The sequence below is a fragment of the Fusarium pseudograminearum genome, chromosome 3 (assembly GCF_000303195.2).
Source record: "Fusarium pseudograminearum CS3096 chromosome 3, whole genome shotgun sequence".
NCBI classification, from domain to species: domain Eukaryota; kingdom Fungi; phylum Ascomycota; class Sordariomycetes; order Hypocreales; family Nectriaceae; genus Fusarium; species Fusarium pseudograminearum.
In genome coordinates this window covers 2825005-2852071 of record NC_031953.1, presented here as the reverse complement: position 1 = coordinate 2852071, position 27067 = coordinate 2825005, and the positions used below count along the sequence as shown (strand labels likewise).

General features: G+C 49.3%; 14 protein-coding genes across 14 annotated transcripts, besides 1 other annotated feature; 7 read left to right on the top strand and 7 right to left on the bottom strand.

Moving 5' to 3' along the window:
* Nucleotides 1–216: 216 nt before the first annotated feature.
* On the bottom strand, nt 217–933 carry FPSE_06204 (uncharacterized protein; the record flags this gene model as incomplete). The annotated part of the gene is made up of 2 exons (XM_009259322.1): nt 217–436; nt 488–933. 2 exons carry the CDS (start codon nt 931–933, stop codon nt 217–219), a joined length of 666 nt encoding a protein of 221 aa, XP_009257597.1.
* A 1356-nt stretch (nt 934–2289) lies between these two features.
* FPSE_06203 (uncharacterized protein) lies at nt 2290–3348 on the bottom strand (the record flags this gene model as incomplete). The annotated part of the gene is made up of 3 exons (XM_009259321.1): nt 2290–3041; nt 3095–3275; nt 3331–3348. The coding sequence occupies 3 exons, from the start codon at nt 3346–3348 to the stop codon at nt 2290–2292; spliced, it is 951 nt and encodes a 316-aa protein (XP_009257596.1).
* Nucleotides 3349–3926: 578 nt separating this feature from the next.
* On the bottom strand, nt 3927–5165 carry FPSE_06202 (uncharacterized protein; the record flags this gene model as incomplete). Its single annotated transcript, XM_009259320.1, has 2 exons — nt 3927–5056; nt 5111–5165. The coding sequence occupies 2 exons, from the start codon at nt 5163–5165 to the stop codon at nt 3927–3929; spliced, it is 1185 nt and encodes a 394-aa protein (XP_009257595.1).
* Nucleotides 5166–5936: 771 nt separating this feature from the next.
* FPSE_06201 (uncharacterized protein) lies at nt 5937–6900 on the top strand (the record flags this gene model as incomplete). Its single annotated transcript, XM_009259319.1, has 3 exons — nt 5937–6294; nt 6368–6519; nt 6574–6900. 3 exons carry the CDS (start codon nt 5937–5939, stop codon nt 6898–6900), a joined length of 837 nt encoding a protein of 278 aa, XP_009257594.1.
* A 1497-nt stretch (nt 6901–8397) lies between these two features.
* On the top strand, nt 8398–8824 carry FPSE_06200 (uncharacterized protein; the record flags this gene model as incomplete). The annotated part of the gene is made up of 2 exons (XM_009259318.1): nt 8398–8528; nt 8590–8824. The coding sequence occupies 2 exons, from the start codon at nt 8398–8400 to the stop codon at nt 8822–8824; spliced, it is 366 nt and encodes a 121-aa protein (XP_009257593.1).
* A 227-nt stretch (nt 8825–9051) lies between these two features.
* On the bottom strand, nt 9052–10543 carry FPSE_06199 (uncharacterized protein; the record flags this gene model as incomplete). Its single annotated transcript, XM_009259317.1, has 2 exons — nt 9052–9327; nt 9377–10543. 2 exons carry the CDS (start codon nt 10541–10543, stop codon nt 9052–9054), a joined length of 1443 nt encoding a protein of 480 aa, XP_009257592.1.
* Nucleotides 10544–10898: 355 nt separating this feature from the next.
* FPSE_06198 (uncharacterized protein) lies at nt 10899–12756 on the top strand (the record flags this gene model as incomplete). Its single annotated transcript, XM_009259316.1, has 2 exons — nt 10899–11145; nt 11210–12756. The coding sequence occupies 2 exons, from the start codon at nt 10899–10901 to the stop codon at nt 12754–12756; spliced, it is 1794 nt and encodes a 597-aa protein (XP_009257591.1).
* Nucleotides 12757–15369: 2613 nt separating this feature from the next.
* FPSE_06197 (uncharacterized protein) lies at nt 15370–16709 on the top strand (the record flags this gene model as incomplete). The annotated part of the gene is made up of 5 exons (XM_009259315.1): nt 15370–15516; nt 15570–15761; nt 15822–15926; nt 15977–16518; nt 16571–16709. 5 exons carry the CDS (start codon nt 15370–15372, stop codon nt 16707–16709), a joined length of 1125 nt encoding a protein of 374 aa, XP_009257590.1.
* A 1236-nt stretch (nt 16710–17945) lies between these two features.
* FPSE_06196 (uncharacterized protein) lies at nt 17946–18331 on the bottom strand (the record flags this gene model as incomplete). Its single annotated transcript, XM_009259314.1, has 2 exons — nt 17946–18116; nt 18173–18331. 2 exons carry the CDS (start codon nt 18329–18331, stop codon nt 17946–17948), a joined length of 330 nt encoding a protein of 109 aa, XP_009257589.1.
* Nucleotides 17982–18023: a microsatellite.
* Nucleotides 18332–19177: 846 nt separating the features above from the next.
* On the top strand, nt 19178–20374 carry FPSE_06195 (uncharacterized protein; the record flags this gene model as incomplete). The annotated part of the gene is made up of 1 exon (XM_009259313.1): nt 19178–20374. The coding sequence occupies one exon, from the start codon at nt 19178–19180 to the stop codon at nt 20372–20374; it is 1197 nt and encodes a 398-aa protein (XP_009257588.1).
* A 1042-nt stretch (nt 20375–21416) lies between these two features.
* Nucleotides 21417–23261, bottom strand: FPSE_06194 (uncharacterized protein; the record flags this gene model as incomplete). Its single annotated transcript, XM_009259312.1, has 2 exons — nt 21417–22230; nt 22276–23261. The coding sequence occupies 2 exons, from the start codon at nt 23259–23261 to the stop codon at nt 21417–21419; spliced, it is 1800 nt and encodes a 599-aa protein (XP_009257587.1).
* A 765-nt stretch (nt 23262–24026) lies between these two features.
* On the top strand, nt 24027–24822 carry FPSE_06193 (uncharacterized protein; the record flags this gene model as incomplete). Its single annotated transcript, XM_009259311.1, has 5 exons — nt 24027–24038; nt 24096–24194; nt 24251–24347; nt 24400–24550; nt 24600–24822. 5 exons carry the CDS (start codon nt 24027–24029, stop codon nt 24820–24822), a joined length of 582 nt encoding a protein of 193 aa, XP_009257586.1.
* A 97-nt stretch (nt 24823–24919) lies between these two features.
* Nucleotides 24920–25854, bottom strand: FPSE_06192 (uncharacterized protein; the record flags this gene model as incomplete). Its single annotated transcript, XM_009259310.1, has 4 exons — nt 24920–25098; nt 25148–25309; nt 25356–25750; nt 25808–25854. 4 exons carry the CDS (start codon nt 25852–25854, stop codon nt 24920–24922), a joined length of 783 nt encoding a protein of 260 aa, XP_009257585.1.
* Nucleotides 25855–26229: 375 nt separating this feature from the next.
* On the top strand, nt 26230–27014 carry FPSE_06191 (uncharacterized protein; the record flags this gene model as incomplete). The annotated part of the gene is made up of 3 exons (XM_009259309.1): nt 26230–26272; nt 26342–26625; nt 26676–27014. 3 exons carry the CDS (start codon nt 26230–26232, stop codon nt 27012–27014), a joined length of 666 nt encoding a protein of 221 aa, XP_009257584.1.
* Nucleotides 27015–27067: the final 53 nt, after the last annotated feature.

Sequence of the window (27067 nt, the reverse complement as noted above, 5' to 3'; positions counted from 1 at the left end):
TTTATCTTTCTTGAACTTTTTACTTTCTAGATGTTTACCAATATTCAATCACTATTTCTCTTTAATAAACGCCGTTTCGCCTTTTACTTGTTCCGTCTCATATCCCCAAACTCAGTGCCCGCATCCTGAAGCATAACCCTTTTCTAAACTTTTTGAAAGAATTCCCAGACGCCTCATGAAGATTACACAGAATATCAGAGAGTTTACTCCTAACCTTTATGCTGAATCTTCCCATGGGATAATCTCCCAATCTTCAACATTATCTCGAACGATGAGTCGGTGCTGATCAATCTTCCAGAATGCATACATGGACCGAGTTGCTCCTGCAGCTTTTCGGTGAGCTGGACCAGTGCCGCCGTTCTTTGCATCTTCTCGAGATCGCCAAATGCAAGTTGCCAAGTTGGCCAATACTGAGTCAGGCTCACCGAACCAGTACCTATTCATGTCAATATGCAAGACTCATAAAATGAAAAGTTCTTCGACTCACTTTAGGAAGCCACCGCTTGCGACAGCCTCAGCATGGGCTCCTTTGTCAAGGCGGCCAAGGTCGGCGTACTCGGTTGTTTGCTTGATTCGTGAACGGAACGCCACGATATAGAATGACGTCTCCTTGAAACCCTTGCCAGACTCGAGGGCAAGACGTTTCACTTCTTCCATTACTTCTGGCCAGTTGAAGGATTCCGTGTATGGTGCGGTCGCATAATCGTCACGCAGAGCCTGGAATTTGCCTAGAGCGCGTGCAAGGATTGTGTTCTCGTTGTCGAGGGTTTCGAGATCAAGCAAATGTTCCTGCTCGGTATATGGCGATTGCACGAGATATCGATCCGAGGGAGTCAGGGTCGAGCTGATATCTCTTACGTCGACTTGTCCAACATTCTTTGAGAAGATGTCCAGAGCCGCACCAGGTGCCGTTTGAACGTCAACATTTGCCATTGTGGCTTTCGTAAGGGCAGAAAGCTTATTGTTCGTTTGGGTATTTGATGTTAACAAGTCTGTCTCGACACTGTCTGTCTGGTACTGCTTTTGTGTTTATGGGCAATGACAGATTTCGAGGGCTGGATATTGGGCATCTACGAGTCAAGAAGACGAAACTACAACAGCGAGTCATCGGCCTTTTTATTGTCGTCAAGGCTCATTCCTCAGCATGTTAGGCCATCAAGCCTTAAATAACGTGCTAAATGACACCATCCGGAGAACACGACGACGAAGTGGTACATGTGGGTCGGTGAAGACTCTCAAAAGGACTTTCTACCAATGCCGGCATGTTAGTGCGAAAGGCCTGTCGTCTCGAAACACGACATTCATCGATCCAAGCCAGTGAGAATCGTTGCCTCGAGTCAGCCAGTGCTTCTATTTGTAGCATGGAAAGATTCTGCGGCTCGCTGTGTGGAAGGCAAGGAAACGGGCATCAAGATTTCAAGTGGATAGGGTTTGAAGAGCGTTTTCCTCTTCAGCCATTAACATCATTGGACCCTTGAACTGGGCACATGTATCAACGGTGACATTCGGAAAGTCGCTTGTTTGAGCAACGGCACTTGAAAGAGTCAGTTCCTCACCGCCATACACATACACCAATGGCCATTCGCCTAAACCTTAGCATCTGCTAGGAGAATAATGCGAAGTCGGAACGTATGTAGGTACAAATATACTTCGTGTAACTAGGGGTATTGGATTGACAAAAAAATGTCCGCTACTAGTGTAAGCCAAGACGCAGTGACAGTTCCAGTTGGCGCTAAAATTGCAACACTCTTTGTCTAACCAACTCTTGAATTCCCTGTTGTGGTTATTAAGGCCAGCATTAGTCACAAGAGCAACTTGGACATGGCTTTGGTTTACACAGACGAGTCCATATGACCGTAACTATAGTGCATTCCGACCTGTGTAGAATTAGTTAGTGGCTGAGCTTTACATGTGTTACAGGCAGGTGGTTTGCATAAAAACCGGTACTGATTTAGTCGCTGACATAAATATTAGATCATTCTTAGTGTATATATGGCCTAAGAGTGGACTAATGATTTCGTCTGTTCTGCTTCAAGTCCCTATTTTTTAGTAACCCGCCTGACAGGGTATGTTGCATATGTAATCTGGGGAAGGCGTCAGAAGCCACAAGGATGTCGACATAGGGTTTGAGGTCTTCTTTGTTGATCCTTTGGTATTGCATTGAAATATCAGCGGTGTGACTTGAGACTCGTGTCATCGTGGCACATTATATTGGTAACTCACACTTGTTAGACTTTACCTAGATATGGGCATTGAACCAGTTGTCTAATTAGTCTATTCCTGACCCCGTCACAGCACAGTGTCGTCGTCCTCGGCATCTGGCTTCCCTCTTCTTAACCAGACCTTGGCCATCTCGTAAGATCCCAGATAGAGTCCACTTCCCAGCATTGTCCACCCTGACCGCAGAGCCGCACCCCGAAAGAATCCTCGCACTCCCCTCTCTTGGTAAACTTCCTTGGACACGGTCCATGCTCCCTTCTTTGGGCGTTTCCCCTCCATCTTGGCGGCAACTTCACCCTGACCCTGTGTCGAACTTTCGCTCTGATTACCGGCGCTTAGCATCATGCGTGTCTTGACAACATCGCTTGGTGTGGTGATGAAAGCTGCCACTGATCCTGCACTTCCAGCGCTTAGACCTGTTACCAATCCTGTCTCGATCAACCCTGGATCTGAAGTACCAGGTCCTCTAGAAGTCCAGTATGTTGAACGCACGTGCTCAAAGATTGGGAATTGGAGGGCTGTGAAAGGCAAGTTTCGTGCAACGAGCGCTGTGTAGCCAGTAAACAAGCGTCGAGATGCACCGTCGCCGGCCAGCTGACGGAAAGCCTGTAGCGATGTTGATGATCCAGATTTCGAGGATCCGCGACTGTCATTCTGTAGCATTTGTGCATTCTGCTTGATGACTTCTGCTGGTGCGAGTATCAAACAGGATGCCATCTCGGCGAATCCTGAAGCTGCCGAATGGACCAAGGGTTGTGGCAGTGGTGTCGCATTGCCGATGACTTTTTTCGCACTCTCATACGTTGAAAAGAACAGACCAGCTGCAATTTATATGAGCCAAGCTGATCATCGTATCTGCCGGTTTATGACATACCTGCTGGAAGAGTAGCAAGTACTACACTACCAATGCCTTGGTAAAGACCTCTTACAGCCCAAACATTCTTCTTAGAACTCTCTGAATATGTCTTGATATAATCTTGACTCTGCATGCGAGTCTTGATGGTATCGAGAGGGTAGATCAAGACATCTACAGTAAATGCTGCAATAGCGCCAGCCTATTAATGTATTAGCAAAGTTATATAGATATAGTAAGCATCCAATTAAACCTACTATATAAATTTCCGCCATACTTGATGTTCAAAAATGAATTCGAATATTGCAGCATAGAAGTTGTGCCACTTTCAATGATGAGTCTTATTACACCATGACTTGGTGATGTCATGATCATGATTGCATCCAGTTAATTTACCCTGGAGTTCACCGCACGAAAATATCTTGTAACTACTGAGAAAGATAATTATGGAGTATTAGCTTGATATAAGTATTAGTCACGAGTCCAGAGTTAATCGTGTACTTTATGTAATTATTTCTTTGATTGCACCATTGTTTAAATATGCTGTGCTCGGGCTTCACATATCGTAAAGCTACACGAATGTCTCAGCCGGACCTTCAGAAGGAACGTGAACAAATAATGCTAAAACACAAACTACTTTTAATTAAGAATGTATGTGATCCCTTTTCATGACGCCCGGTCCATATACAATCCCACGATTCAAGCAAGCCACAGCGCTTCCTCTGCCGTCTATGTGACTGACTTAAAGACTCCAAACTTCCCAAGTTAAACCAAATGCTTGCGTTCCCATCTTTATATGTCGTACTCTGCTCTATCATGAAACTGCGCCGTAAAACAAAATTAACAAAGTATATCATAGCTTGCCCTTTACAGCAGGAGCAATCTCGTTGACCACTGCTACCACCACACAAATATCGTCGACTTTGCCTCCGTGCCAGTTCTCATGGGGATAATATTTGTGAACTTCCTTGGCAAATGGGCCGTCGACTTTGGTGTTGACGCTGGCGCGCTTGGCAGCTGTTACGAGTTCGGTAGCGAGTGCGCTCTGAAGTGTTACTGTTCGCTTGCCCTCAGAGTTATCGGGTAACTCGACCAGGGGTTCCAAAGATTCTGCCATGCGAACACCACCAGCTTCGGTCATTACCCAAGCCCCTGAAGAAACCAAGACTCGACTAGCAATTCTGAGTATATCTTGGTTGAATAGGTTGTCCAAAACACCGTCGGTTGCGAGGACAATTATATCGCCATGACGGAGTGCGTGCTGGGTAACGTCAGCGTCGCGGGGCAGGTCGCTAAGTTGAGCGCCGCCAAAAGCCGCCATACGAGCAGCAACACTGGGAGGTACAAGTGACAGTTGGAACGGAGTGTTGAAGGCGTGAGTCTGAGGTTCCGAGTATGTATGAACACCGTTTAATCGTAGTTGCAGGAAGCCGGAATCGCCAAGGTTCGCAACCTCTAAATTTCCGTCCGCTCCTGCAATGGCTACACAGGCTGTGCTTCCGCCAGCGCGAAGGCTGCGATCGTTGCAGATTGCTTCATATCCCTTCTGCATCAATTGTCTAGCCGTCAGGGGGGGCTCCGAGCTGGTTTGGTGTTCGTGAGCAGCTAGTGCCATGTAGTCGCAGAATCCGTGGGAAAAGTCAGCGGGGTCAACACCGGAGTCTACCCAGCCTCCGACGCCATCAGCAACGCCAAAGGCTACTGAACCGGAATCGTTAACCCGGCTGACAAAGAAGGCATCGTGACCAGACTCGGGACGGGCAGAAGGTCGTCGGTTTCTTGGGGGCTGAATTCGATTGTATGGGTTGAAGTGGAAGACGTGGCTAGAAGGATCGTATGGCCTATCCTTGGCAATAAAGGAAGATGCGACATGGTAAGAGAATCGAGATGTATCGGGTGAGGTGGAGTAAAGTTTCGATCGTGAGCATGAGGTCATTGCGATATGGGGTTGGGTTCGAAGTCGAGGGCAAGATTGATCTGAAACTGGAGCAATTAGAACCATGAAGATCCAGGGATCATATACTTGGTGCGACTTACATTTAGCAAGCGTTCGCCATGAAGCCGCAGCCAGTAGGTTGCGAGGTGCGGCCATGGAGGGCTAGAAGTGGATCGTATCGAGACGAGAATTGATGCGAATATTGACGGTTTCGAGCGGGCAAACAGGGGGCGATAACAATATTGATAAACAGTCAATTCGAGAGCTGATCACAGAGAAACCATCTTTGCCAAGGAAATCGTAAGAGAAAAATTCGGTGTCATATGAGAAGTGGGATCGCGAACGGAGAAACAAAGTTGTTGAGCGCCGATGCACCAACTTGTTATCTAATCTTGTCCGGCCCCTCCAATCTTCTTTCTGTCAAAGTTTCGAGTGGAGAACCAATTCGTCGGAACAAAGACAGGGAATTTGAATCAAGCACAGCCACATGCACAATTGAATCGAAGCCACTGTTAGTAGGCAGTCGTGAAATCTTTCGGAACCTCATCTCCGCAATTATTGATAACCGTTGATGATCCGAGATCGATCTCCAGGAGTCACGTGTTTTCACGAGCCCGTTCCTGTCGATTCCGAGTGTATGAGAGCCGAAGTTGACAATCGCTAATTTCTGATTGGCCAGGGTGAAGCCGCAAGTCCCAATGTAAACTGCAATAACCGAGGAAGGTTTGCCTTTCCAATACATGACGACGAGAATCCTCTGGACGCCACCCTTTGAGAATATCGACAATTCAGCTCTAACGGAGGGGATTGTACGGCATTTCTTCCTGTCAATCGCCTGACCACAGCTCCAACTATACATCGCGAAGTTTGACTGTCCTTCTCCTCCGGTCCCAATCGCAATCGTAATTCAATTCGATCCGATCCACCATGGCTGCTCTCCGATCTTCCTCTCGCCTTGTTGGCGCCTTCTCAAGGACGGCTGCCATTCGCCCCGGCACTGTCTTCACTCGTTCTATGGCCTCGGTCAGCGAGCCTGCCAAGGGGCCCGAGTCCAAGTTGAAGTCCTTCCAGATCTACCGATGGAACCCCGATACCCCCAGCGAGAAGCCCCGTCTTCAGACCTACACTCTGGACCTCAACAAGACTGGACCCATGATTCTCGATGCCCTTATCCGAATCAAGAACGAGCTCGACCCTACTCTGACCTTCCGACGAAGTTGCCGTGAGGGTATCTGCGGTAGCTGTGCCATGAACATCAACGGCCAGAACACCCTTGCCTGCTTGTGTACGGCCCCCTTCATCCGAGTCGCATGCGGCATATCACGACTGTCAGGACAAGACACTAATAGAGTACCCAGGCCGTATCCCTACCGAGGCTGCTTCTGACGTCAAGATCTACCCTCTTCCTCACACCTACGTCGTCAAGGACCTTGTCCCTGATCTGACACACTTCTACAAGCAGTACAAGAGCATCAAGCCTTACCTCCAGCGCGACACCCCTGCCGAAGACGTACGACTCCTTTTCCGACTTGCAGATTTTCGCCTTTGCTGACCAAACTACTAGGGACGTGAATACCGACAGACCAAGGAGGACCGACGCAAGCTCGACGGTCTCTACGAGTGCATTCTCTGCGCCTGCTGCTCTACTTCATGCCCATCTTACTGGTGGAACTCTGAGGAGTACCTCGGTCCCGCTATCCTGCTCCAGTCTTACCGATGGCTCGCCGATTCTCGTGACCAGCGCACTGCCGAGCGAAAGCAGAACCTCGAGAACTCAATGAGTCTGTACCGTTGCCACACTATCCTTAACTGTACCCGAGCCTGCCCCAAGGGTCTCAACCCTGGTAAGGCGATTGCCGAGATCAAGAAGCAGATGGCTTTCGGTAACTAGAGGAAGAAAAAACATAAGTTTGTTGTGAAAACGAATGTAGTGATTGGAGGCATAAGCGATCTGAAGGGTTATCGCAGATGAAAACTGCGAATGAGATTATTAGGACTTTAACCCTGTGTATAGGCTAGATGAAAGGAGTTTCATGCTGTGTTCTGATAGCTAACTTGGCAATATTATTTTCTTGATCGTTCACGTTTTGGCTTACCGGTTTCGATATAAGGTGTTTTACTTTGACCAGAGACTAACCTTGAAGCTATTCTACCGATATGTACCCCGAAGTTGCTGCCGAACCGAGCCCTGTTTGCCAATCAATACCACCTGGTCTACCCCCGACTTGCAACAGACCGACAGCTCCGACCAGGATTGCAACCCCAGGAAAGACATACAATCGGATTCGTCTATTTGGTGCTAGGACACTCGCAAAGTGTATCTGTCACGAGACACATTACCTCATCGCCTTCTGTTCGTCTATCTTGGTGTGGGGATAAAGCTGGTCGATCTATCAACCCTGCAGATACTCCATGATCGACTTGAACAATGATCGGCACTTGCAGGGACCTGCATACCGTTGCGTATTTTTGACTTCAATTATCCAACGCAAGGGGCTGTCTCAAAGCAAAGGTTCCGTAAAGTCAAGGTTTTGAGCTTCGGGACGGTCCTCAGAGTGGCTAGCACTGGTGGTACACGTGCACAAGCAGAGCAATCAAACAACGTGCATTGAGTTAGTTGATCTAAACCCAAGTGGCTTTGGAGATTTCTTATTACAGTTTTGAATTTGGATTGCCTTGCTTTACTGTTACTAGCCCAGGAATCACCGTGCCCTATAGTACTAGAGGTTGGCCGCTGGAAGCATAAAAGACGAAATTAAAGTACCTAATTATACTCTGTACGCTATTTATTATACTATTTGGGTTAATCTTTTCGTTGCCCGCTCGCCGTGGTCTATTCTGATACATACTCTATTCAAAACTCATTACAGCACCTAGCTAATGATTAACTGCCCTGTATCAAAAGAACCTCACGTTGGTATGCTTATGACGTTTTTGTTGTCCATCTATACGAGCCAAGACACAGTGTTCCAAAGCTCGCCCAAGCCAGATGTCTTATTCAACGGGCATTTAGCATGTCTATTTTTGTGAACATTGCTGATCTTTCACTCCTGCCTTTGGATTGACCTGTGACGTTACACGATCGCCGTGTGTCTCGCAACTTCTATGTTTGACAGGAGCTAATTGGATCTATCTCGAGCTAGGGAATGTACGTGCCTCGTATATTGACAACCTTTCTTAACATTGAGTCTTGGTAGTCGATCACACGTCAATGCGGTCACCAAGTGTCCTTAATCTCTTTCTCTCTTTCTTGACTCTGTTGCAAGTTAGCATTGCATCCGTGCTACTGTTGCGACAGATATAAAGGCGAAGGCTTCTCCCATGGGACGAACCAATTATCAAACTACCCAAAACACCACACAGAATCACACTTCATTCATCGATCATCATGCTCTCTAAGACCATCGCTGCCGCCATCACTCTCGTCGGGCTTGCCGCCGCGGCTCCTCTTAGTTCCTATGATCCATGCCCAACAATTTGCCAGGACGGTGTCAATGACTGTGGTGAATCATGGGGAGGGTAAGTATCGACCATCAACTGATGAGATAGTTTGAAATGCGACGATACTAACTGCGATCAGCTGCTGGGATATCTGCAAACCCGAGAAGTCCCCCACGCCACCACCCTGCACAGCGACTTATACGCCAACCATCCCTACTATCACTTCCGACCCCCCAATCACCCTTCCAGTTATTACACCTGATCCAACTATTAATCTTTCAATCATCACCCCTGACCCAACCATCACTCTTCCGATTATCACCGGAGATGGGGAATTCACCACGGCCGTTCCCACCCCACGGCTGGAAGAATAAATGCGCTTCTGGCCCTTCTTTGTTGGAATGAGAGGTTTAGATATCAAGCTGTGGATGATGATTATGTAGTAGAAATGACGGCGATGCTAGAGTCTGATATTTCGATACTCAGCGGAGAGCTGCTCAAAATGGGCGTAGTCATAGAGGCGCGAGACTGTTGCTAAGCCAGAATTTTGTTCTATATAAATACGCTGTCACGACTCAGATTACCTGATCTGCTACTATAACTAATAGTATGCATTGCCTGGCGTGTTAGGACTCCGCGAGTAGTCGTGTACAGTTCCTGGGAACGCACCAACCGGTGCTGAAGGTTCGCCCTTGATATCATCATCTGAACTTAAATCATCGACATATGCATCATCTTCCTCTGGCGGTGCGCGCATGCCTTCCAACACGTCTCTGTCTAGTGAAGGGACTTCGTAAGGCTTCACCGTATGAATCTCTCGCCCCGATGGCATCTTGCTGAGAAGAGTATTGATGGGAGGGACAAGTTGCGTGTTCATCTGCATTGATATTAGTGTATGCTATGATGGAGTGACTAGGGTAACCTACCGTATCATTGACTTTGTTCCACTTGATGTCGAGCATCTCCAGTACTCTTATTTCCTCCGACTTGCCTGCATCACTTCCCCAGGCAGCCTCTTTTTCGACTCGCCGGTCTTCACGCTTTTCTGAGATGTCTTTCTTTAATTTGCTGAAGCTGAGGCCGCTCTTCTTACTGTGATCCTTGGGCTCGACGCCCAACTCTGACAGACCGGCGCGAACCCATCCAATACCGTCTGCAACTTGGCCACCTAGCTCAGCATCAATCCCGAAGAAACGACAGGCCCGAGCTCGACATGTTCGGCGGAGATCTTCTATGTATCTTAGAAGGGCGCTGTTGATTTTGAGTGATCCGGTTCCTGCTGTGCTACACAAAGACGATGCTTTGGCTGCATGTTCTGAGGCCGCTAGGCAAAGTCGAGCATACAGATGAGCGCGAACCTTTGGGATTTCAGGGGCCTTGAACATCCACTCTTTATCGTTTTTGTTACGGTCTTGCGCAATTATTGCCGGGTATGGGTCGTCTTTGAGGACAGCAAGTAATGTGGCTTCAGCCAGGGCTAGAGAAGACAGGGCTCGAGCTGTTCCTTGGGAGACATCAGGACATGGCGGACTGACTGTAGCGTGCTCTCCCCGATTTGCAAGGTAGTCATATACTGAAGCAGCTTCAAGTAGAGATTTTGTTGCTGTTTGAACTGCGTTTGTTCGCTCCTGGGCTCCAAGGAACTCGCTGCTGGTAGAATAGAGAGGTTGTAGGGCGGACCGGGATGCTAGAACATGCGAGAAGCCCAATGTTGAGACTACAAACCCAATCTCATGTTCCAGAGACGAGATCTTGATCCTGGCCCTCTCACGCCCTGGGACGACTTCGCCTGATAACGTTGGCCTCCATTCGATGACTGGAGGAGTCTTGAGGTTAACAATTGCCGTGCCTTTGTTGCTTAAACCTTCGTCCACCAGTAGCAGATAGGGGAGATATTTGTTAACACTAGATACTACTGTGTTGATATTCGAGATTTGAGAGCTTGGTGGGAGTCTTTTGTGCTTTTTTAAGCTATCGCGTACTACCCCGCGATACGTACTCGCGTTGAGGGGCAGTGAAGGATGGGTATCAGAGCTGAAGCTTGACGAGAAGGAGAAAGAAGAAGTCGTCGGAAGAACAAAAGGAAACGGCATCTTGAAAGGCAAATACTTTCTCTCCGTGGTTGTTTATACCGAATTCCAACGCAGAAAAGAGAGAGGATATAAAAGTTTGTGGCGTAATGGCTTGCCAAGCTCTCGGCTCCCATTCCCCAGCCTGATGGCATCACCATACTGTGCTAATTAACGGGATATACACACTGTAAGAGTGACGTCGGGATCGGAAGCTCCTTTTCGGCCGATGTTGAATTGGAATCTCCACTAAAATTTCCGGGGTTGCTTTCTTGCATTGCATCTTAACTTAGAGCTTCGAAGCTCCACGCTCTCTCCTCATTCATCAACCAGCAGAGAAGAGCTTCAATATTGTCGCTACAACAACCCCGAAGCGACAATGGCTGGCCCTTCACCATCACCGCACAAGGCCCGTCGCAAGACTCCCAAAAAACCAGGCAATGACAGTGGTATCGATGTCAAAGAGAGGACCCCTCGTGCAGAAGCCCTAGTAAGGGCGCCTGCGTTTCCTCTTGCGGCCTTTCTTTGGCCTGCGCGTACTTCGTTGTCGCAATGGGAGGTTCTACCCGTGATCCTCATGGTTGTCGGCCTTTTTAGATGGGCTGCTAGTTTATGGGGATATTCTGGTAAGGATCAACACTTGCGCGTCCCATCATGACACCTTTCGCTAACATGGGGCTTTTATTGTAGGTTTCCACAAGCCGCCCATGTTTGGCGACTACGAAGCCCAACGACACTGGATGGAGGTCACAACACAACTTCCCATCTCGCAATGGTATTTCCACGATCTTCAGTGGTGGGGTCTCGATTATCCTCCTCTTACTGCCTATCACAGCTGGGCCCTGGGCAAGCTTGGATCCTACATCGACCCTTCGTGGTTCGCGCTCTTCACCTCGCGAGGAAACCAGGACCCCGATCTGAAAATCTTCATGAGAGCAACCGTTATTGTGTCGGAGTACTTGATCTACATTCCGGCCGCGATTGTCTTTGTGCGACGATACAGCAGACTTCAAGGGGTCACCAACTGGACTGCATGGCTTGCACTCGTCGCGATTCTGATGCAGCCCGCCACAATTCTTATCGACCATGTTCACTTCCAGTACAACACCGTCATGCTTGGATTCGTCATGGCAAGCATGTCAAGTATGCTGGCCGAACGATACAAGTGGGCTGCCGTCTTCTTTGTCGGCGCACTAGGATTCAAGCAGATGGCCCTGTACTACGCCTTCAGCGTCTTCTCCTACCTACTCGGACGATGCGTCTTCCCTCGAATCGATCTCACGAGGCTTTTCGGCATTGCGCTTGTCACGGCCGTCTCTTTCGCCATCCTCATCCTACCTCTAATCCTCGGCACTTTCTACGACAAGACACAGGGCATTGACGCACACGGAGGTTCCAAGGACTCACCTTCTCTTCCCTTGCTTCCTCAACTTGTAGATATCCTTGACACAAACGCCTTTTACTGGCCGTATGTGGAACAGATGGTCCAGCTGGTTCACCGTGTCTTTCCGTTTGCTCGTGGCTTGTTCGAAGACAAGGTTGCTAACTTTTGGTGCGCTGCCAACGTTGTCATTAAGCTTCGACAGTGGCCGACAGAACTTCTTCAAAAGGTGGCCCTCGGTGCTACGCTTGCTTCGATTATCCCCCCTAATATCATCCTGTTCTTGCGACCTCGAAAGACAACCCTGCCTTTGGCTTTTGCCGCTACGGCTTGGGGATTCTTTCTGTTTAGCTACCAAGTTCACGAGAAGAGTGTCCTGCTCCCATTGATGCCCATGACTTTGCTGCTGGCTGGAAAGCAGGGTCTGAACAAGGATACACGAGCTTGGGTGGGATTTGCCAACCTCTTGGGAGTCTGGACTATGTTTCCTTTGCTCAAGCGAGTTGATTTGAAGATTCCGTATGCAGTTCTGAGCCTCCTCTGGTCTTACCTACTCGGACTCCCACCAACCTCCCTCAGCGCTTACTTTCAAGAGGGACAGACTGCTTGGGTTCAATGGGGTACAGCGCTACTGCACTGGGCATTCTATCTGGCCATGGGCGCGTGGCATGCCCTCGATGCCTTTGCAGCGCCTCCTGCTGACAAGCCTGACCTCTGGGTCGTGGCGAATGTCGGCATTGGCGCTGCAGGATTCATCATCTGCTACCTGTGGTGCTTCTTCAAGCTTCTTCAGGAAAGCGATCTACTGCCCGGAGGCTCATCAAGGAGTTCAGGCAAAAAGAACAAGACCTTATAGAGGTAGAATTTTCTTTTTCCATAATAAATGCAATTTTGTCTTGGTTTTTATACCCATCACTTTCTCCGGACGCAAAACAACAAAACTGAATCTGAGTCTCGGAGTTGCTACCACGGTATTCTCACGGGTATAGCGCCATCAGACGAATCCGCTTTCGTATGCTGTGATGGGTCGAGTAGTGATATGGTTGTTGTCAGCCAAAGCCACTGGTACGCTGTGCTCACCCAGTCTGCAGGAACTGATATCGAGCAGTGTGTAGCACAGAATCTGAGATGTAAAAAGAGGTTCAGACACGAAGGGCCAGGGGCGATAAGCGAAGCGGGCTCATCCAAATGGCACAAGAGGATGACGTTGGCCGAGTCTTGGAACACGGTCTGTTCCTTCTCGTGATAAAGAGGCTTGTGCTGGCCGTGTTCTCTTCTTTGACATGCTGACAAAGACTGGCCGAGGTAGTCTTTGCCATAATGAACCAACTGAGATGCTTATGTGTCTGCCCTGTGAGTCTACAAGGGTTCTTAGGTCGAGTATTACAAGGTGCTCTCCCAATACACTCGGCTCCAATACTGGGTCGGCGGATGTGTTTCTCGCTTTACCCGTTCCGAGAGTCTGGACGAGAAAAGTGCAGATCCATGTATTGGAAACCAGATCTATTGTGGAAGCTGAGTTTGCCGTTCTGCCGGTCTGGATTTTGTTGTCTTGTTTTGTCTTATTATGGATGAGCTGACAAGCCTCTGACTCAGGCGCAGGACCAAACAGAGCCAGGACCGAATCATGTTACGACAAGGTATACCCAGTCTTTCGGCTCACAAACATGTATCCGTAAGCTACTGATACATCCTAGAGATGTTTAAGACGTGGCAAGGCGGTAGGTTTCTGCCCATAGGCTACTGGAGAGGCGACAAGAATTGAGTGATGGGAAACTCGTGGGGGCCGAAACTACAAAACAAGATTGTCGATCTTGAGCCTAATCTACGGAGTATTGTGTGCTATACTGAAGATCTGCATATTATCTGGTACTGGTGGGAAATATTCTTGTCGAGTACACACTCATACTGCAACTTTCTATCGCGGAGCAGTCCCGCCCCTCACAACTCCAGAGGTGTTCAGTCTTGGGGCCTTCCCGATTTCGACAAGATATTCATCGATTGACGAGTAGAAAAGTGCGGAAAGCGAAGACACGCATGCTTGGGTTGAAGGGAGGAGGGGGACTGGCCGAATTTCTAGGCCGAGGGTTGTCCGGCTGGTTGAGTTGTCAGGTTGTCTCCTCCCAGCAAATGATCCCTGCCCTGCATTAAACGATCTGACATGCTGCAGCAGATGACTCGGCCTGAGCGTGTCCTATTATTTATCAACCCTATCTTAAATTGCCGAGCTTCAGGTTTCGTCCCAAGTCCTGTCAGGACAAACCTATCCAGGACAAAAAGCTCATGAAACGTGTCAGTCGAGGAAGGGTGCTGCAGCATCTCTATCTTTGTTTGTGCTGTTCCTGGACTATTAGACGCGGGCCCGGTTGTGGCGTATAAGGCTGAGGAGGATTTTCGTTGTTAAGACAGGTGTGCTGGTTAGCCCAAAACGGGCCAACACCTCCGAACGAGTTATTTCTACGGATACTCAGCCTTCATTACGGGGCTGATGAGATTGAGAGGTCTAGGCAAGTAGAGGTGAGGTTGGATTTACGGGACTTCAGTCCACTAGCGTCCGTTGCTGCAGACCGAAGGATGCAACCCTCAAATTGCCAGCTTATTATGGATACATGGGGCTGATGCTGACTGGTCGTATGGTAAGATCCCTGCACTATGCTTGGGTAGTGCTTACTGTGCCGCGTTAGCACGAGCATGTACCATGTTTGTCTCGTTCAACTTCGACTTAACTTGGCTAATAAGCTGACAGTGGAGATTGTCTGATCTGTACCTGCTCTGCTGTGCTGCAACTTGCTGTTGTGGTGGTGGTAGGTAAAGTTTTGTTGGTCTAGTCTAGACTTAAGCATAGTGCTCAACTCTATGTATATCCAGATCTTGTACTACCTCTAGTACCTAAACAACAAAGACACAACACAGAGCAACAGAACAGTGCTTCACATGAAACACAACCTGATTTAGCATTTGCTGAGATCACCAACAAGGCTGAGCTTGGTCCTGGGATCCCCGAAAGATGGGCGGGCTTGGAAATGCTTGGCTTCTTTGTTTGTAGTGTCGTACCCATTTCACTGCATGCGAGTACGTCCATAGATGGTGTGCTGAAGCGAGCGAAAGCCTGAACACAAAAAAGCAACTCGCTCAGCCCCCAAAGCCAAGGGGTGGCCAGTCTGCCAGTACACCCAGCCAGCCATAGACCTTGACCTCTCCCATCCTTCGAGCATGGATCTTTGAGGCTGTCGCCTATGACCCACCTCCAATCCATCCTTTGTTTAGTCGCTTTCTTTATGTACGGATCCTCCGTTCAAGTATGGAAAGGTAAAAAAGACGTGGGACCTCGTTACTCAGCTTCGTACTCTCCGCTTGTTTCTCCTCTTTCTCTTCTTGTCCATCTCATTACTGAGTATTCAAACCTGAATTGAACTTGCTTGCTTCTTCCACAGGCTGTTTCTCATTCAGTGTTGACCAGCTATTCACAATGGTGTCAAAGTCATTGATAGCCCTTGTGGCGACTCTCGCTACAGTTTGGGCTCAGTCTACAGAAGACGCTACAGCAACGGCCGAGGAAACTGCCTCGGGAACTTCTACCGCTGCCGAGAAGACCCATACTGTCAATGTTGGAGCTGTAAGTTGAACAGTAATATAAACCTAACAAACATTGATGCTGATATGAGATAGTCTGGTCACAAGTTCACACCTGCTGAGCTCGACGCTGATGTCGGCGATATCATCGAATGGCGATTCTACCCCACTGACCACTGGGTCATCCGAGGAGACTACGAAAACCCATGTATTCCCTACGAGTATATCGACTACAACCGTAAGGGTTTCTCGAGCGGAACTCAAAAGGTCCAGGCCATTACCGAAGATGTAAGTTGGTCGAGCAGTATGAGAAATGCATTCCAAGACCAATACTGACCACATGAACAGGCTCCTCGATTCCGAGTTCGTGTCAATGATACTAAGCCTTTTGTCTTTTACTGCGGAGCTCCTGGGTCATGTGTAAACTACAAGATGATGGGTATTGTCAACCCTGTAAGTTTCGTCTCTGTATCATGGCCATCTCACCACTAACAGTAGGACAGTCCAAGAACGAAACACTAAAGGGCCTTCTCGACAACGCGAAGGATGTCGACTATCAACTACGACCTGGTGATGAATGGCCAAAGGAGCACGGTGATCCTTCCTCTACCGCAACCCCAGGCAAGGACGACGAGGATTCCGACAACAGCGACAGCGGCAGTGGAAGTGGAAAGAAGTCCCTTTCGACCGGAGCTATTGCTGGCATCGCCGTCGGTGGTGCTGCCGTCCTTCTTCTTGCCGGTGCTCTTCTCTACCTTTGCGGACGACGAGGTGGTTTCGACAAGGCCTACCGCAAGAGTTTCCGCAGCAGTGCCATTCCTCCTGGTCCTCCTGTTGTCGAACAATCAGTCTACTCGCCTCACCAGAGCGTCGCTGACCCTTGGGGTGCTCAGAAGAGCCCTGGTCTTGTTGCGACTCCCTACAGCCAGACTCAGAGTCCTCCCATGAGCCCTCATCAATCACTTGCCTACGGTACTCACCCTGGCATGGTGAACCCAGATGGAAGCCCCATGATGTACCAGGACGGCCAGCAATACCAATACCAGTAAGTTTACACTGCTTCTTCATAAGGTTCGCATTTACTAACTTTCAAACAGTGACCACTATGCACCTCCTCCTATGGCCGCTTCTCCTGTCCCTTCACCCAAGCCTCAGGAGGTCGCCCCTGTTGAACTCCCTGGCTCTCCCGACCCAGGATACAACAACAACAATAATAACCACAACCACCACCATTAAAGGACTTTCTCCTAATCCCCGCCCCAAACGGTAACGGTTTACATGTACGGAAAGAAAAAGTGCCAACGTGGCAGTTGGTCACACATATTACGGGTGGTTACAGTTTACTTATATACATAGGCGTTCAATGGGTGTGTCATGTTACACTGGAGTTCTATAAGGAAGGCATTTTTGTATACCTATCAAATACGTTTTGTGTTTTTGCGAAACTCGCTTGTATTTGCTTCATGATATCAGAGGATTTATTTAATCTTATTAGCGGTCTTGGGCGAAACCTGTCAGGCCTTTTCCTGTCAGAATTAAGGGTTTTGACCCAGGTTGAACAATTTAATATTTACCAGTGCTACAAGAACACCATATAAGTTGTGATGATGAGTGCATTCGTGCAACAATGCGAATGCCAAACATACCCGCAAGTGGAACGACTGATGATGATAAGGGTGAGTGACCATTAATTATGGACTGATACAAGAAATCAAGAGCCCCATTTCATCTCAAACAAATAGTTTTCGGTATTGGCGAGGGCTTGTGCTGATGATGCCTGCAAAGCTCAGCTGAATATGACCATCAGACGAACATGGCGCATTCAGATTTACATTGTTTGAGATCTCTAAACCGACGCCCGAGCGTTCTCAATTTACTTGGGAATTCTCAACAATATTATTCAGATTTACAGCTGAGATCAACCATCATGAAACAGTAACGATCAGTTCTCTTGTTTGTTTCAAACTCAAAACCACAAATTCAAGCTAATGCAGTCGTCAATGATCAGCATATTTTGGTAGACAGCCGTAACTAACATGAGACCGCATGACCATCATACCACCAACGTATTGCATGCAGTCCTAGGGTAAGTCTGTCAGACCGAACAGTCACATCCCGAACTTTTTTATGTGGGATCCTGCTACGAAACCCTAATTCCGTTGCATGGGCAATCGACATGCCCCTCACGATAGCGGGCATGCCACTCCAGTGCTGGCGCTCGAAGACTCAATGGTAAATGGAGTCAATGCAAGAACAAGACATTCACAAGTGGAACAGGATAATCGAAGAGCCGAACCGCCTTTTTTAATTTCCATAACCGTATGTTATCCCATCCTTAGGGAGACCCAATCCAGCCATGACCGGCCAATCCATCCACGCATAAGACATGTAAGAACTGGTGAACAACCCGCGCGTAGCATCTTCGAAATTCGTGAGGTATCGTTACTTTGCGAATCTCTTGACAGAGATCGCTTAGTCGAAGAGACCGAAGCCCATATCCTCGTCGGACTCCTCCTTCTCCTCTTCCTTCTCCTCCTCCTTGGCCTCCTCAGCGGCACCACCAGCGGCGGCAGCACCACCGGAAGCGCCACCGGCACCACCAGAAGGAACGGAAGCGAGCTTCTCGGAACCCTCAGCGATGAGCTGTGGATGTCTGTTAGCATCGTGTGTATAGTTGGGAAGCATCGTGTAAGACGTACCTGCTGGATGTCCTTGCCCTCGAGCTCAGAGATAAGCTTGTTCAGGCGGTCCTCATCAGCGTCAATACCGACTGAGGTAAGGACGGCCTTGACATCGGCGGCAGAGGGGGAGGTGTTGCCTCCGAGGCCGAGAAGAAGGTAAGCTGCGAGGTGCTTCATTTTGAATGTGGTTTCTGGTCGGGAGTTGTTAGAAGCAAGTTCTTGTTGTGCGATTGGTGCTTTATAGGGACGATCGCAAAAGACCGGAAGCAGGGTGGGTAGCAGGGTTTATGTACTCACGTTTGGGGTCGACGAGAACAAGAGAAATCAATCACTTTAACCGCAGGTTGGGCGGAGACTGAAACTTCGAGTTCGGTGGTGAAGGTTGTTCGGTATGACAAAAAGTAGAAAAGTTCGCGATCCGGTGACCAAATTGATATCTTGTGGGCACTAGGCGAAGTGGAAAGTCACCTGCACGTGATTTCTGGGCTTTCCTTCCGATTTCAATGCCCGTTGGCGTGGGGTTCGGAAAAAGCTGCAGCCGCTCCGACACTCGCACCGCCACATTCAATCACACGTGACCTGCGCCGCGTTCAGTTTGTGGCGCTTTCCCTGATTCCATGGCCTCGCCCATAAAGTTGGCTGTTGACTGATTCTTTGCTCTTCACTAACTGCATGCTTTTCTCTTCCTTTCTTTCGTGATCGCCTGTATCTCAGGCGTTTTGGACCAAATTTTCGAGCGATTACGACCAAAAACAGACCTGGTACCGATTCCGCGCCTCACGTCACCAGAAAGTCTTAAACTGAGTGTTTGGAAGACGTCAAAGGGCCTGACGACAGACCAACAGCGAGCAAACCTTGCCAGCCGCTCAATGACTCACAATCCACGACCGAGGCTACTTGCTCCTCTTTGGCTCTGAGGCCTACCGTCTTCTTATAAACTCTACTCTTTGACTCAAATCCGACACGATGCCTGTGAGTAACTGACCGGCACCCAGACTTTGCAATATCATGAAAATATTGACCATGGTTAAGATTGGAGATCTCCTCGCCCAGATCAGTGGCGGTGACGAGGGGTCAGCCCCATCCACCACGCCGAGCCTACCTCGTTCGAACACGTTACCCAAAAGGAAAGCAGACGATGATCCCCGATCGAGTATCTCGAAGGCGCCTCGAGTCACGACATTGTCTAGTACCGTGGCACCACGAATAACACAATCTCCCACCACATCCTCCAGACCAACCCTCCCATCAAGGCCCTCCGATAGATCGACTCCATCGCAACGACCTTCAAATTCGACGACTGGTGCTACTAAACCTAACGTCTTGTCCTCCAGACCCATGAATGGAAGTAACCGAGTATCTAAGCCTGCTGCCCCCAGCAGACCATCCCCCGGGCCGTCGAGTGCACCCCCTGCGGCTCGCGGTGCTCCACCAAAGAAAGGTTCATTTGCCGAGATTCTTGCTCGAGCTCAGAAGGCTCAACAGTCGATGGGCCAGGTTGGCAAGATTCAGCACAAGAAGGTCGAGGGTGGAAACCTGAAGAAGACCAAGGATGAGCCACCTGCAAAGGCAGACCCTCGGGCCGCCAAAAACATGAAGCAGCGCCCAGGTGCTGCTGCCCCCGCCCCTTCTGGCTATGCCGGCACAGCAAAACCAGGTCAACGGAAGGGGACGCCTGTGTCCGGCACTGGAAGGGACCCACGCGGCAGACCGATGCCTCCAGCAAAACAAGAGCGAGGTAGGGTGGCCGGCGCGAAGGGTCCTGGAGGTAGAGCTGCACCACCTGAAGAAGAAACCAAGAAGGTGAAGAAGGCGGCTGCGGCCACGACCGGCTATACTGGCACTGCCAGACCCCGACCAGGCGGTAATCCCGCCAAAAAGAAGGAGACACCTCGTGGCGGAGCATTACTCAGTGCACCACGAGCTCCTCGTCCCTCGCATTCAAAGTCACGCTTCGAGGACGACTATGATGAGGACATGGATGACTTTATTGACTATGATGATGAAGATGACCAAGGTGGCCCACGATATGATTATGCGTCCGATGCGTCTTCAGACATGGAGGCAGGCTTGGATGATATTGATGGCGAAGAGCGACGAGCGGAATTGATTGCCCGACGCGAAGACATCGAAGAGGAACGTCTCGAAAGAAAGCTCAAGGCTGACAAGGAGGCTCGAAAGCGTCAAGCTCTTGATCAACTTCGTGCCAGTAGACGCTAGTGAACGCATCAAATACCCTGCCTGATGGCAATGTCCAAACCTTTACGATTTTGGTTACTGTCGCCGATACTTCGAAGGCTGGACATGTCATAACCCCTTATACCTATTCACGCCACCCCCCTTTTACTCAAACCTTTTTCACATGTACGTGAGCAACGGACGAGGAGTTGGTTAGCACAGGGGGTGTTTTACGAACTTGACTTCTTGTCTCACCTTTCCATTCGCATCCTTTTCTTACACTTTACTTCGACTGCTTGTCTTTTGGGTTTTTGTTTCGGGCTACATTAGCGACGGAGTTTTCGTCTTGCCTCCCCCCTTTTCTTTGTTTTGTCGCTTTCAGGGAGTGGTTGCATGCATGGTTTTGGTTGTGGTTGGCGATTAGGACTGCCGAAAAAGTCTGTTGGTACTTCTCTTTCTGGTCAAGTTGATAACTGTAGATATGCATGGATACACGCGGGCAACGCTTCAGAATGATATCGTTGTCTGCAAGTAATTTTAGAATCTTACGAGTTGCTACGGCATTTCATATTACACACACTAAAAAGCTTCAATCCTCTGACGTGACGTGACTGCGGATCTATTGTAGACTAGTTGATGCAAGATAACACAAGACCGCAACTTTGCGGATGGTTACTGTGACAGCTTGTTTTGCACATAAACAAACAGTCTCAGGGGGGGCGCAGGATGGACAATGCAATTTTTCCATTCCAGATGTCTAGAACTTAGACGTCATCAATGCTGAATCCTCTCAACGCCTTCATCAATGAAATCCAAAAACAATGCACCTTGAAGCATCGCCAACCAAAGCTCGCCGGCCTGGATACCGTACTCTTGGCACCAGCCGTATGAAAGGGGATCTGTCCGGGGGTGATTAAAAACACACGACAAGCTCGACTCAAAAGTCGGCTGTGGTAATCATACAGACTTGAAGGAAAATCAGATAATAATCCAGGACAACTATCCGTTTGAAGGGAGGAAACCAGCCAACGGACCACCAAGAGGCCGTGCATGGCATCGAAAGAAGTTTGTGAAGGGCTATCAATCAAGGCAGATTATCACTCTTAGTCGACTTCCCATTCGTGCTTCCGTAAGGCCTCATTGTCCATCCTTGATAGGGCTTGACTCCCTGAGTGTTGTTACTATTGGCGCCAGGAACGGTGGACGGAGGTGGGTTATGACGAGGCAAGTTAGGCTCCCGTTTGACAGGGGGAGGAGGCAACGAAGCTGATGCAGCAGGAAGTAGACTTGGAGGGGGCGGATGCGCTGGGAGATCGGGCTTGGCGGACTTCGCCTCTTTTTTCACCTCAGGATCTTCAGGCTGCATCAACCCCTTCTTGCGGAGGTACTGGATTGACTGAAGGACAGTAAGATCCTCTTGCTCCTTGTCGTTGAGGATCAGTCGTTGCTGAATAGTGAGTCGACCATTGTTTGCCTCACGGTCCTTCATGGCCGCTTCACGAGCCTCGGGATCATGGACGAAACGGCACTTGCCCTTCTTGCCGCATGTTCCACCAGTTGAATAATATTTGCAATGTTTGGAGACGTCGGCTTTCTTGGCCGGCGGCGGGGGCGGAGGAGCCACATGGGAACGAGTAGACATAACTTCTGGCTCGTCATCTGAAGACTCCTCAGATGGGTCTCGCATCTCGTCACCTTCGTCGCCCTGTTCGCGCTTTCGCTTAATGGACGATTCAACTTTGCGCAGCTGTCGTCTGAGCTTGTCGGCCTGTTTTTCTAGCGAGGAAGCCTTGTCTTCGCCAGTTTGTGCCAGCTCGGCAGTCTTTTTTGCCTCTACTCGGGCTTTTGTAGGGAAGTGCTTCTTCCTATCCGCCAGGAACGCGGCAACATCTTTGACACTGTAGTTGTTAGAAAAATCAAAGTGATAAAAAAGCTGCACTTACTTCAGTGTTTCCTGTCCTATCAAATCGGTCAAGACCTTCTCTTCCCCTTCATCGTCTTCAGATTCGGAGTCCATGCCAGGCGTCAAGCCCAGAGTGTTGGTCTTTCGCTTCTTCTTCTTCCCCAGAGTGGGAGTTTCGGACTTGTGGTTGGAATCGTTATGTCCATGCTTTTGATGACGCGACTTGTCGTTACCATGATGACCCCCGCGACCACGAGTGTTTCCATCTCGGAAACCACCCCGGCCTCGGCGGGTCGTGTGACCATAATAGCCATCCTGTTGGTGAACAAGAGGCGGAGGAGGGCCAGGATACGCTGGATATTGAGGAGGAGGGTAATGAACTGCTCGGGGATCATGGGGATATGGCTGGCCATAACCGTTGGCTGGCGGCATGGCTTCATGCTCGTAACCAGGGCGTACATGGCCGACTAGCGGAGGCTTTGGTCCATTACGATCATTGTAGCCCCCACGCGACCTCCCTCCGCCATAATGACCTCCAGGCGGCTGCCCTCCAGCATTCCACTGTGGTTGGTTCGGGGGAGGTGGCCCTTGATAGGGGTATGCTTGTGGTGCGCCATAAGGAGGCTGCTGTGGATATTGAGAAGGAGGGTATGGTTGGGCGGCGTAGTTGGAATGATAGTTACCGGAGGGCATGGGGCCCGGGGCATGTCCATGAGGAGGGTGACCATGCTCCGGGCCCCATTGAGGCTGAGGAGGGTAAGCAGGAGGATGCGAGGCACCGTAGGGAGGAGGATTGTGATGAGAAGGGTATGGCTGGGGCTGGCTACCGTATTCGTAACGAGCCTGGGGCGAGCCGTGGTAGTCTCCGCGCCCACCGCTATAATGGCCGCCGCGTCCACGGGCGTGATGCCCTCCTCGACCCTGACCGTTTTGGGGGTAAGACGGAGCTTGGGGACCGTAGGTTGGAGGACCGCCAGAAGAAGCTGGAGGTGGTGGAGGCGGAGGACCGTAACCGTAGCCCGACATAGTGAAAGGTATCAAGTGTAGATGGCCGCAGGTAGGATATCCTCTAAGCAAGGAAGTTGGGGTCGATGATCGGGATCGGAGATTGAGTTGCTGATGCAGCTGAAGGTGCTGGCCTGTATTAAACCGATTGATGAAGAACTTCGTAGGTATTCGACGACCGCAAAATTGAAGGCCAGATCGAGTCTTGGGGAGTCGTCCAAAGCTTGGGAGATGCTGCAACCAGAGAAGAGGATTTGATCTTGAAAATAGAAGCAAAGGAGAAAGAATAAGTGGTTTTCAGTAACGCTGGAGTCAATAAAATTACAATTCTTGAGATCCTTGGGCAATTGAAAACGGTCGAGTAAACGGCAGTTACCTGTTGACGATGTTGCTTTCCAAAAAAAAAAGATTGGAAGGCACGACAATGGTCAAAACATAGTAGTAATAAAAGACGGAAGGAGCTTGCACTGCGGCTCCAGCCTGTGACGAACTTCCCTGCACACCACAGTAATCAATGCGCTAGTACGTGTCTAGAAGGCGGTGGCTCAGAGTTACCTTTTTCCCAACTAGAAATAACCTAGCGCTCCTGGCATTATTTTCTGCCGCGCCGAAGGTTCTTAGATGCTTGAGAAACAGTTCGCGACTGAAGAGACTGTAATTCGTTGTGGTCTCGCTGATTCCAACTTCTTCTCTTGAATCTTGTACCGTTCTTTCCGTCATCTCTTTTCATTCGTTTCCCAAGAATAAGACCACGGTGATTCAACTTGGTCAGTGTCTTGAATCAAAATGTTTATCTTGGTACGTGGTTTCCCCACCAAAGATCCTGTACGGGATCAAGACTCACAAGCTGTATAGACCAAGATCGCCGACTTGGTGCAAATTGCGCCAGAAGATTTTTCAAAGCGAAGCATTGATGCGATTGAAGACAACATCAATGCTAAATATTCTAATAAAGTGAACTTCGCATGACGGCATTTCTGTGTGAATTAATATCTAACTGAAGAAAATAGGTAATTCAGAAGATTGGCCTTTGCATCTGCTTGTATGATTTGCATTGGGCGTCAGAAGGTCTCATCGGCCACGGCACAGGTCTAGTCAACGTAAATGGTTCGTCACAAGCCGTTCTATCCTAAAACCAAAGCTAAGGAGTACTTCACAGCTGAATTCCGGATGGTTGTGTTCCGTCCTTTCAAGGGCGAAGTTATGATTGGCAGAATACGAAGCTCTACGCCTGCAGGAATCAACCTACGAACAGACTTTTTCGACGATATTTTTGTGCCTTTTGAGGAGTTGCCCGAGGGCGCCGAATAGTGAGTCGTCCACAATTGTGTACCACGGATTAAGGCTGACGTATTGCAGCAACCACAGTGAACAGCTCTGGATTTGGAATCTCGAGGAGGATCGACTGTTCTACGATAACCACGAAATGGTCCGCTTTCAAGTTATCGACGAGGAGTGGCATGACCAAGCCCCTGCAGGACCAACTCAACCAGAGGACTCGCCTTTAAAAACACCGTATCGCATCAAGGCAAGCATGGCTGCCGAAGGACTTGGTGTCTGCCTCTGGTGGGATGGAGCATAATGATAAATAATGTACTGAAAGTTGCGAAGGAGAAAGGCCCCAGAAGATATGTCACCGCATTGTATTTGGCGTATATACGTTTGCTCGTTCTATGAATCTACGATTTGATACCCGCCAATAGACGCTCCTCGACATTGTCCAAAACAGAATAATGCTCAACAACGTTCAAGTTCTCGACCTCAGCAACGAATTGCTTGTGAGGGTCCTGGCCAGGGCCACCCATCATAGGGTTGGGCATCTGCTGGGCTTGCATTTGCTGAGCAACTTGACTGGCAGCTACATCATGTTAGATAAGGATGATACGGGCTTGGGCGTGGACGCTTACCATTGTCGCTGCCAAGAAGGAAGACATAAACAAACTGGAGACCAAAAATACAGAGGAAGTACCAGCTGATGCTAGACATCCATCGGGGATCCATCTCTCTGGTCTGAACACCAGCCTGGAGCATGCTCTTGAACTTGATGGTAATTGGGAAAGGCAATTTCACTAAAATTGTTAGTTGAGTGCAGGTTCAGCCCAGCAATTAACTTACTGATGACATATCCACTAAAGAAGGCGTTAATCCAGCTCATGATGAGCGTGTTGGGAATAATCATGGCCATGTTGTTCTTCATCATGCCCATCATGCCATCCATGGCGCCGGGGTCGGACAGAGGGTTGGCAGGAGGTTGTCCTTTGCGATCAGGCTCCTTCAGGTAAGTTCCAGCCTCGTAGTTGGTTGTAAGAATATCACGTCGGGATTCGAAAGCTTTCTGAGAAAGGACATGGTGGTTGGAACGAAGAGCTACACCACGAGCAAGAGAGCGCTGCTCGCGCATGGTCTTTTGGTCCTGCTTTTTGGGCGCTGTCGCCATAAGAACGGATACATAGTGACGCAGGACACCAGTGAGGACCATGACGATGGTGATGGGGATAAGGATCCAGTAGCTATGAGCTCAAGTCAGTGAATTGGGTTGGCAACGGATCGATCGGGCGCCGGTGTACAATAACTGAGGATCCCTATGAAGGGTCTGAACCGGAACTTGCGCCATTTTGTCGATATTCTAAGAGGTGCAATTGAGTATACGGGAATGGCGAAGCTGATGTCGCGTTGCAATGAGCTATTGGAGATGCGAGGTTCAACGTCTCCAAATAGCCACGATTCAAAGCGACTGACGCCACATATTGGCGGAGCTCTCCATTGGTGGCGGTACACTAACGACCCTGGAGCCGCCACACTCCACTAAGTGCCTTCTGTGTTTCTAGGTTAGCTCTCCAGTTATAGAGAAGGGACAGCTATCCACATACTTCAGCCCCATGATAGATTTCCATGACAGTGAACCTTGATACATTGTACATACAGAGCGGCAGCTTTCTTAACAAGAAACGACGATAATCGAACTTCATAACCTTGGTTCCAATTCATCATGGCGAATGCCGCTGAAAAAGTCCCAGTTTACAACTTGGCGGGTAAGTTTCCAATGCATTGATCTCTTCTTATACGAGACGAGCTTCTGACACGGTGGCTCTTCGTGACAGACCTCAAGAACACGTCCAACGATGCTATTCCCAACTACCTCAACTCTCTCAAATTCGAACAGTCGCATACGCTGACTGATGTCCGACTCGCTCTCGGCTTCAGTGCATTCGGTATCGCAGCCGCCTGTTTCGCTTGGGATTACAAGCTAGGCCATGACACGACGAAACACTACACGGCTGCTGCTGTTGTGCTCTACACCCTAATCAACACTGTCATGACACTATGGATCATGTTCAAGGAGAAGGACACTATTTACGAGGGAACCTCGCCCTCTGGAGAGAAGGTATGTCAAAACTACTAGGTCTTGATGCGCATGCCTCTAACGTCTCTTAGATCTCTATTGCTAGCTCTACTAAGAAGAACGTCCCTATCTACAACCTCACCATTACCGTCACCGACAAGAACTCCAAGTCCAATGTCTACAAGGTTTCCAAGCCTTTCAGCGAGTGGTTCGACCAGACCGGCCAGTTTGTTGCTGTTCCCTTCCAAGCGATGCTCGCCAATGCGGTACCCGTGATAGGAAAGAGGGATCCCAAGCGCGTTACTGTTTCCAAGGAGCTGTTGGATGCTAGCCCTGATGTCCTCGATGCCATCCTGGCGGCTAATGCCACTGGTGCTGAAGCTGAGACCGCTGATGCGGCAGACAAGAAGGCAAAGCGACGCAATGCTTAGAGAGCAGGGCGGCGGCGCAAGGTTCAGAAAAACAAATCTAGCGAGGCGTAGGC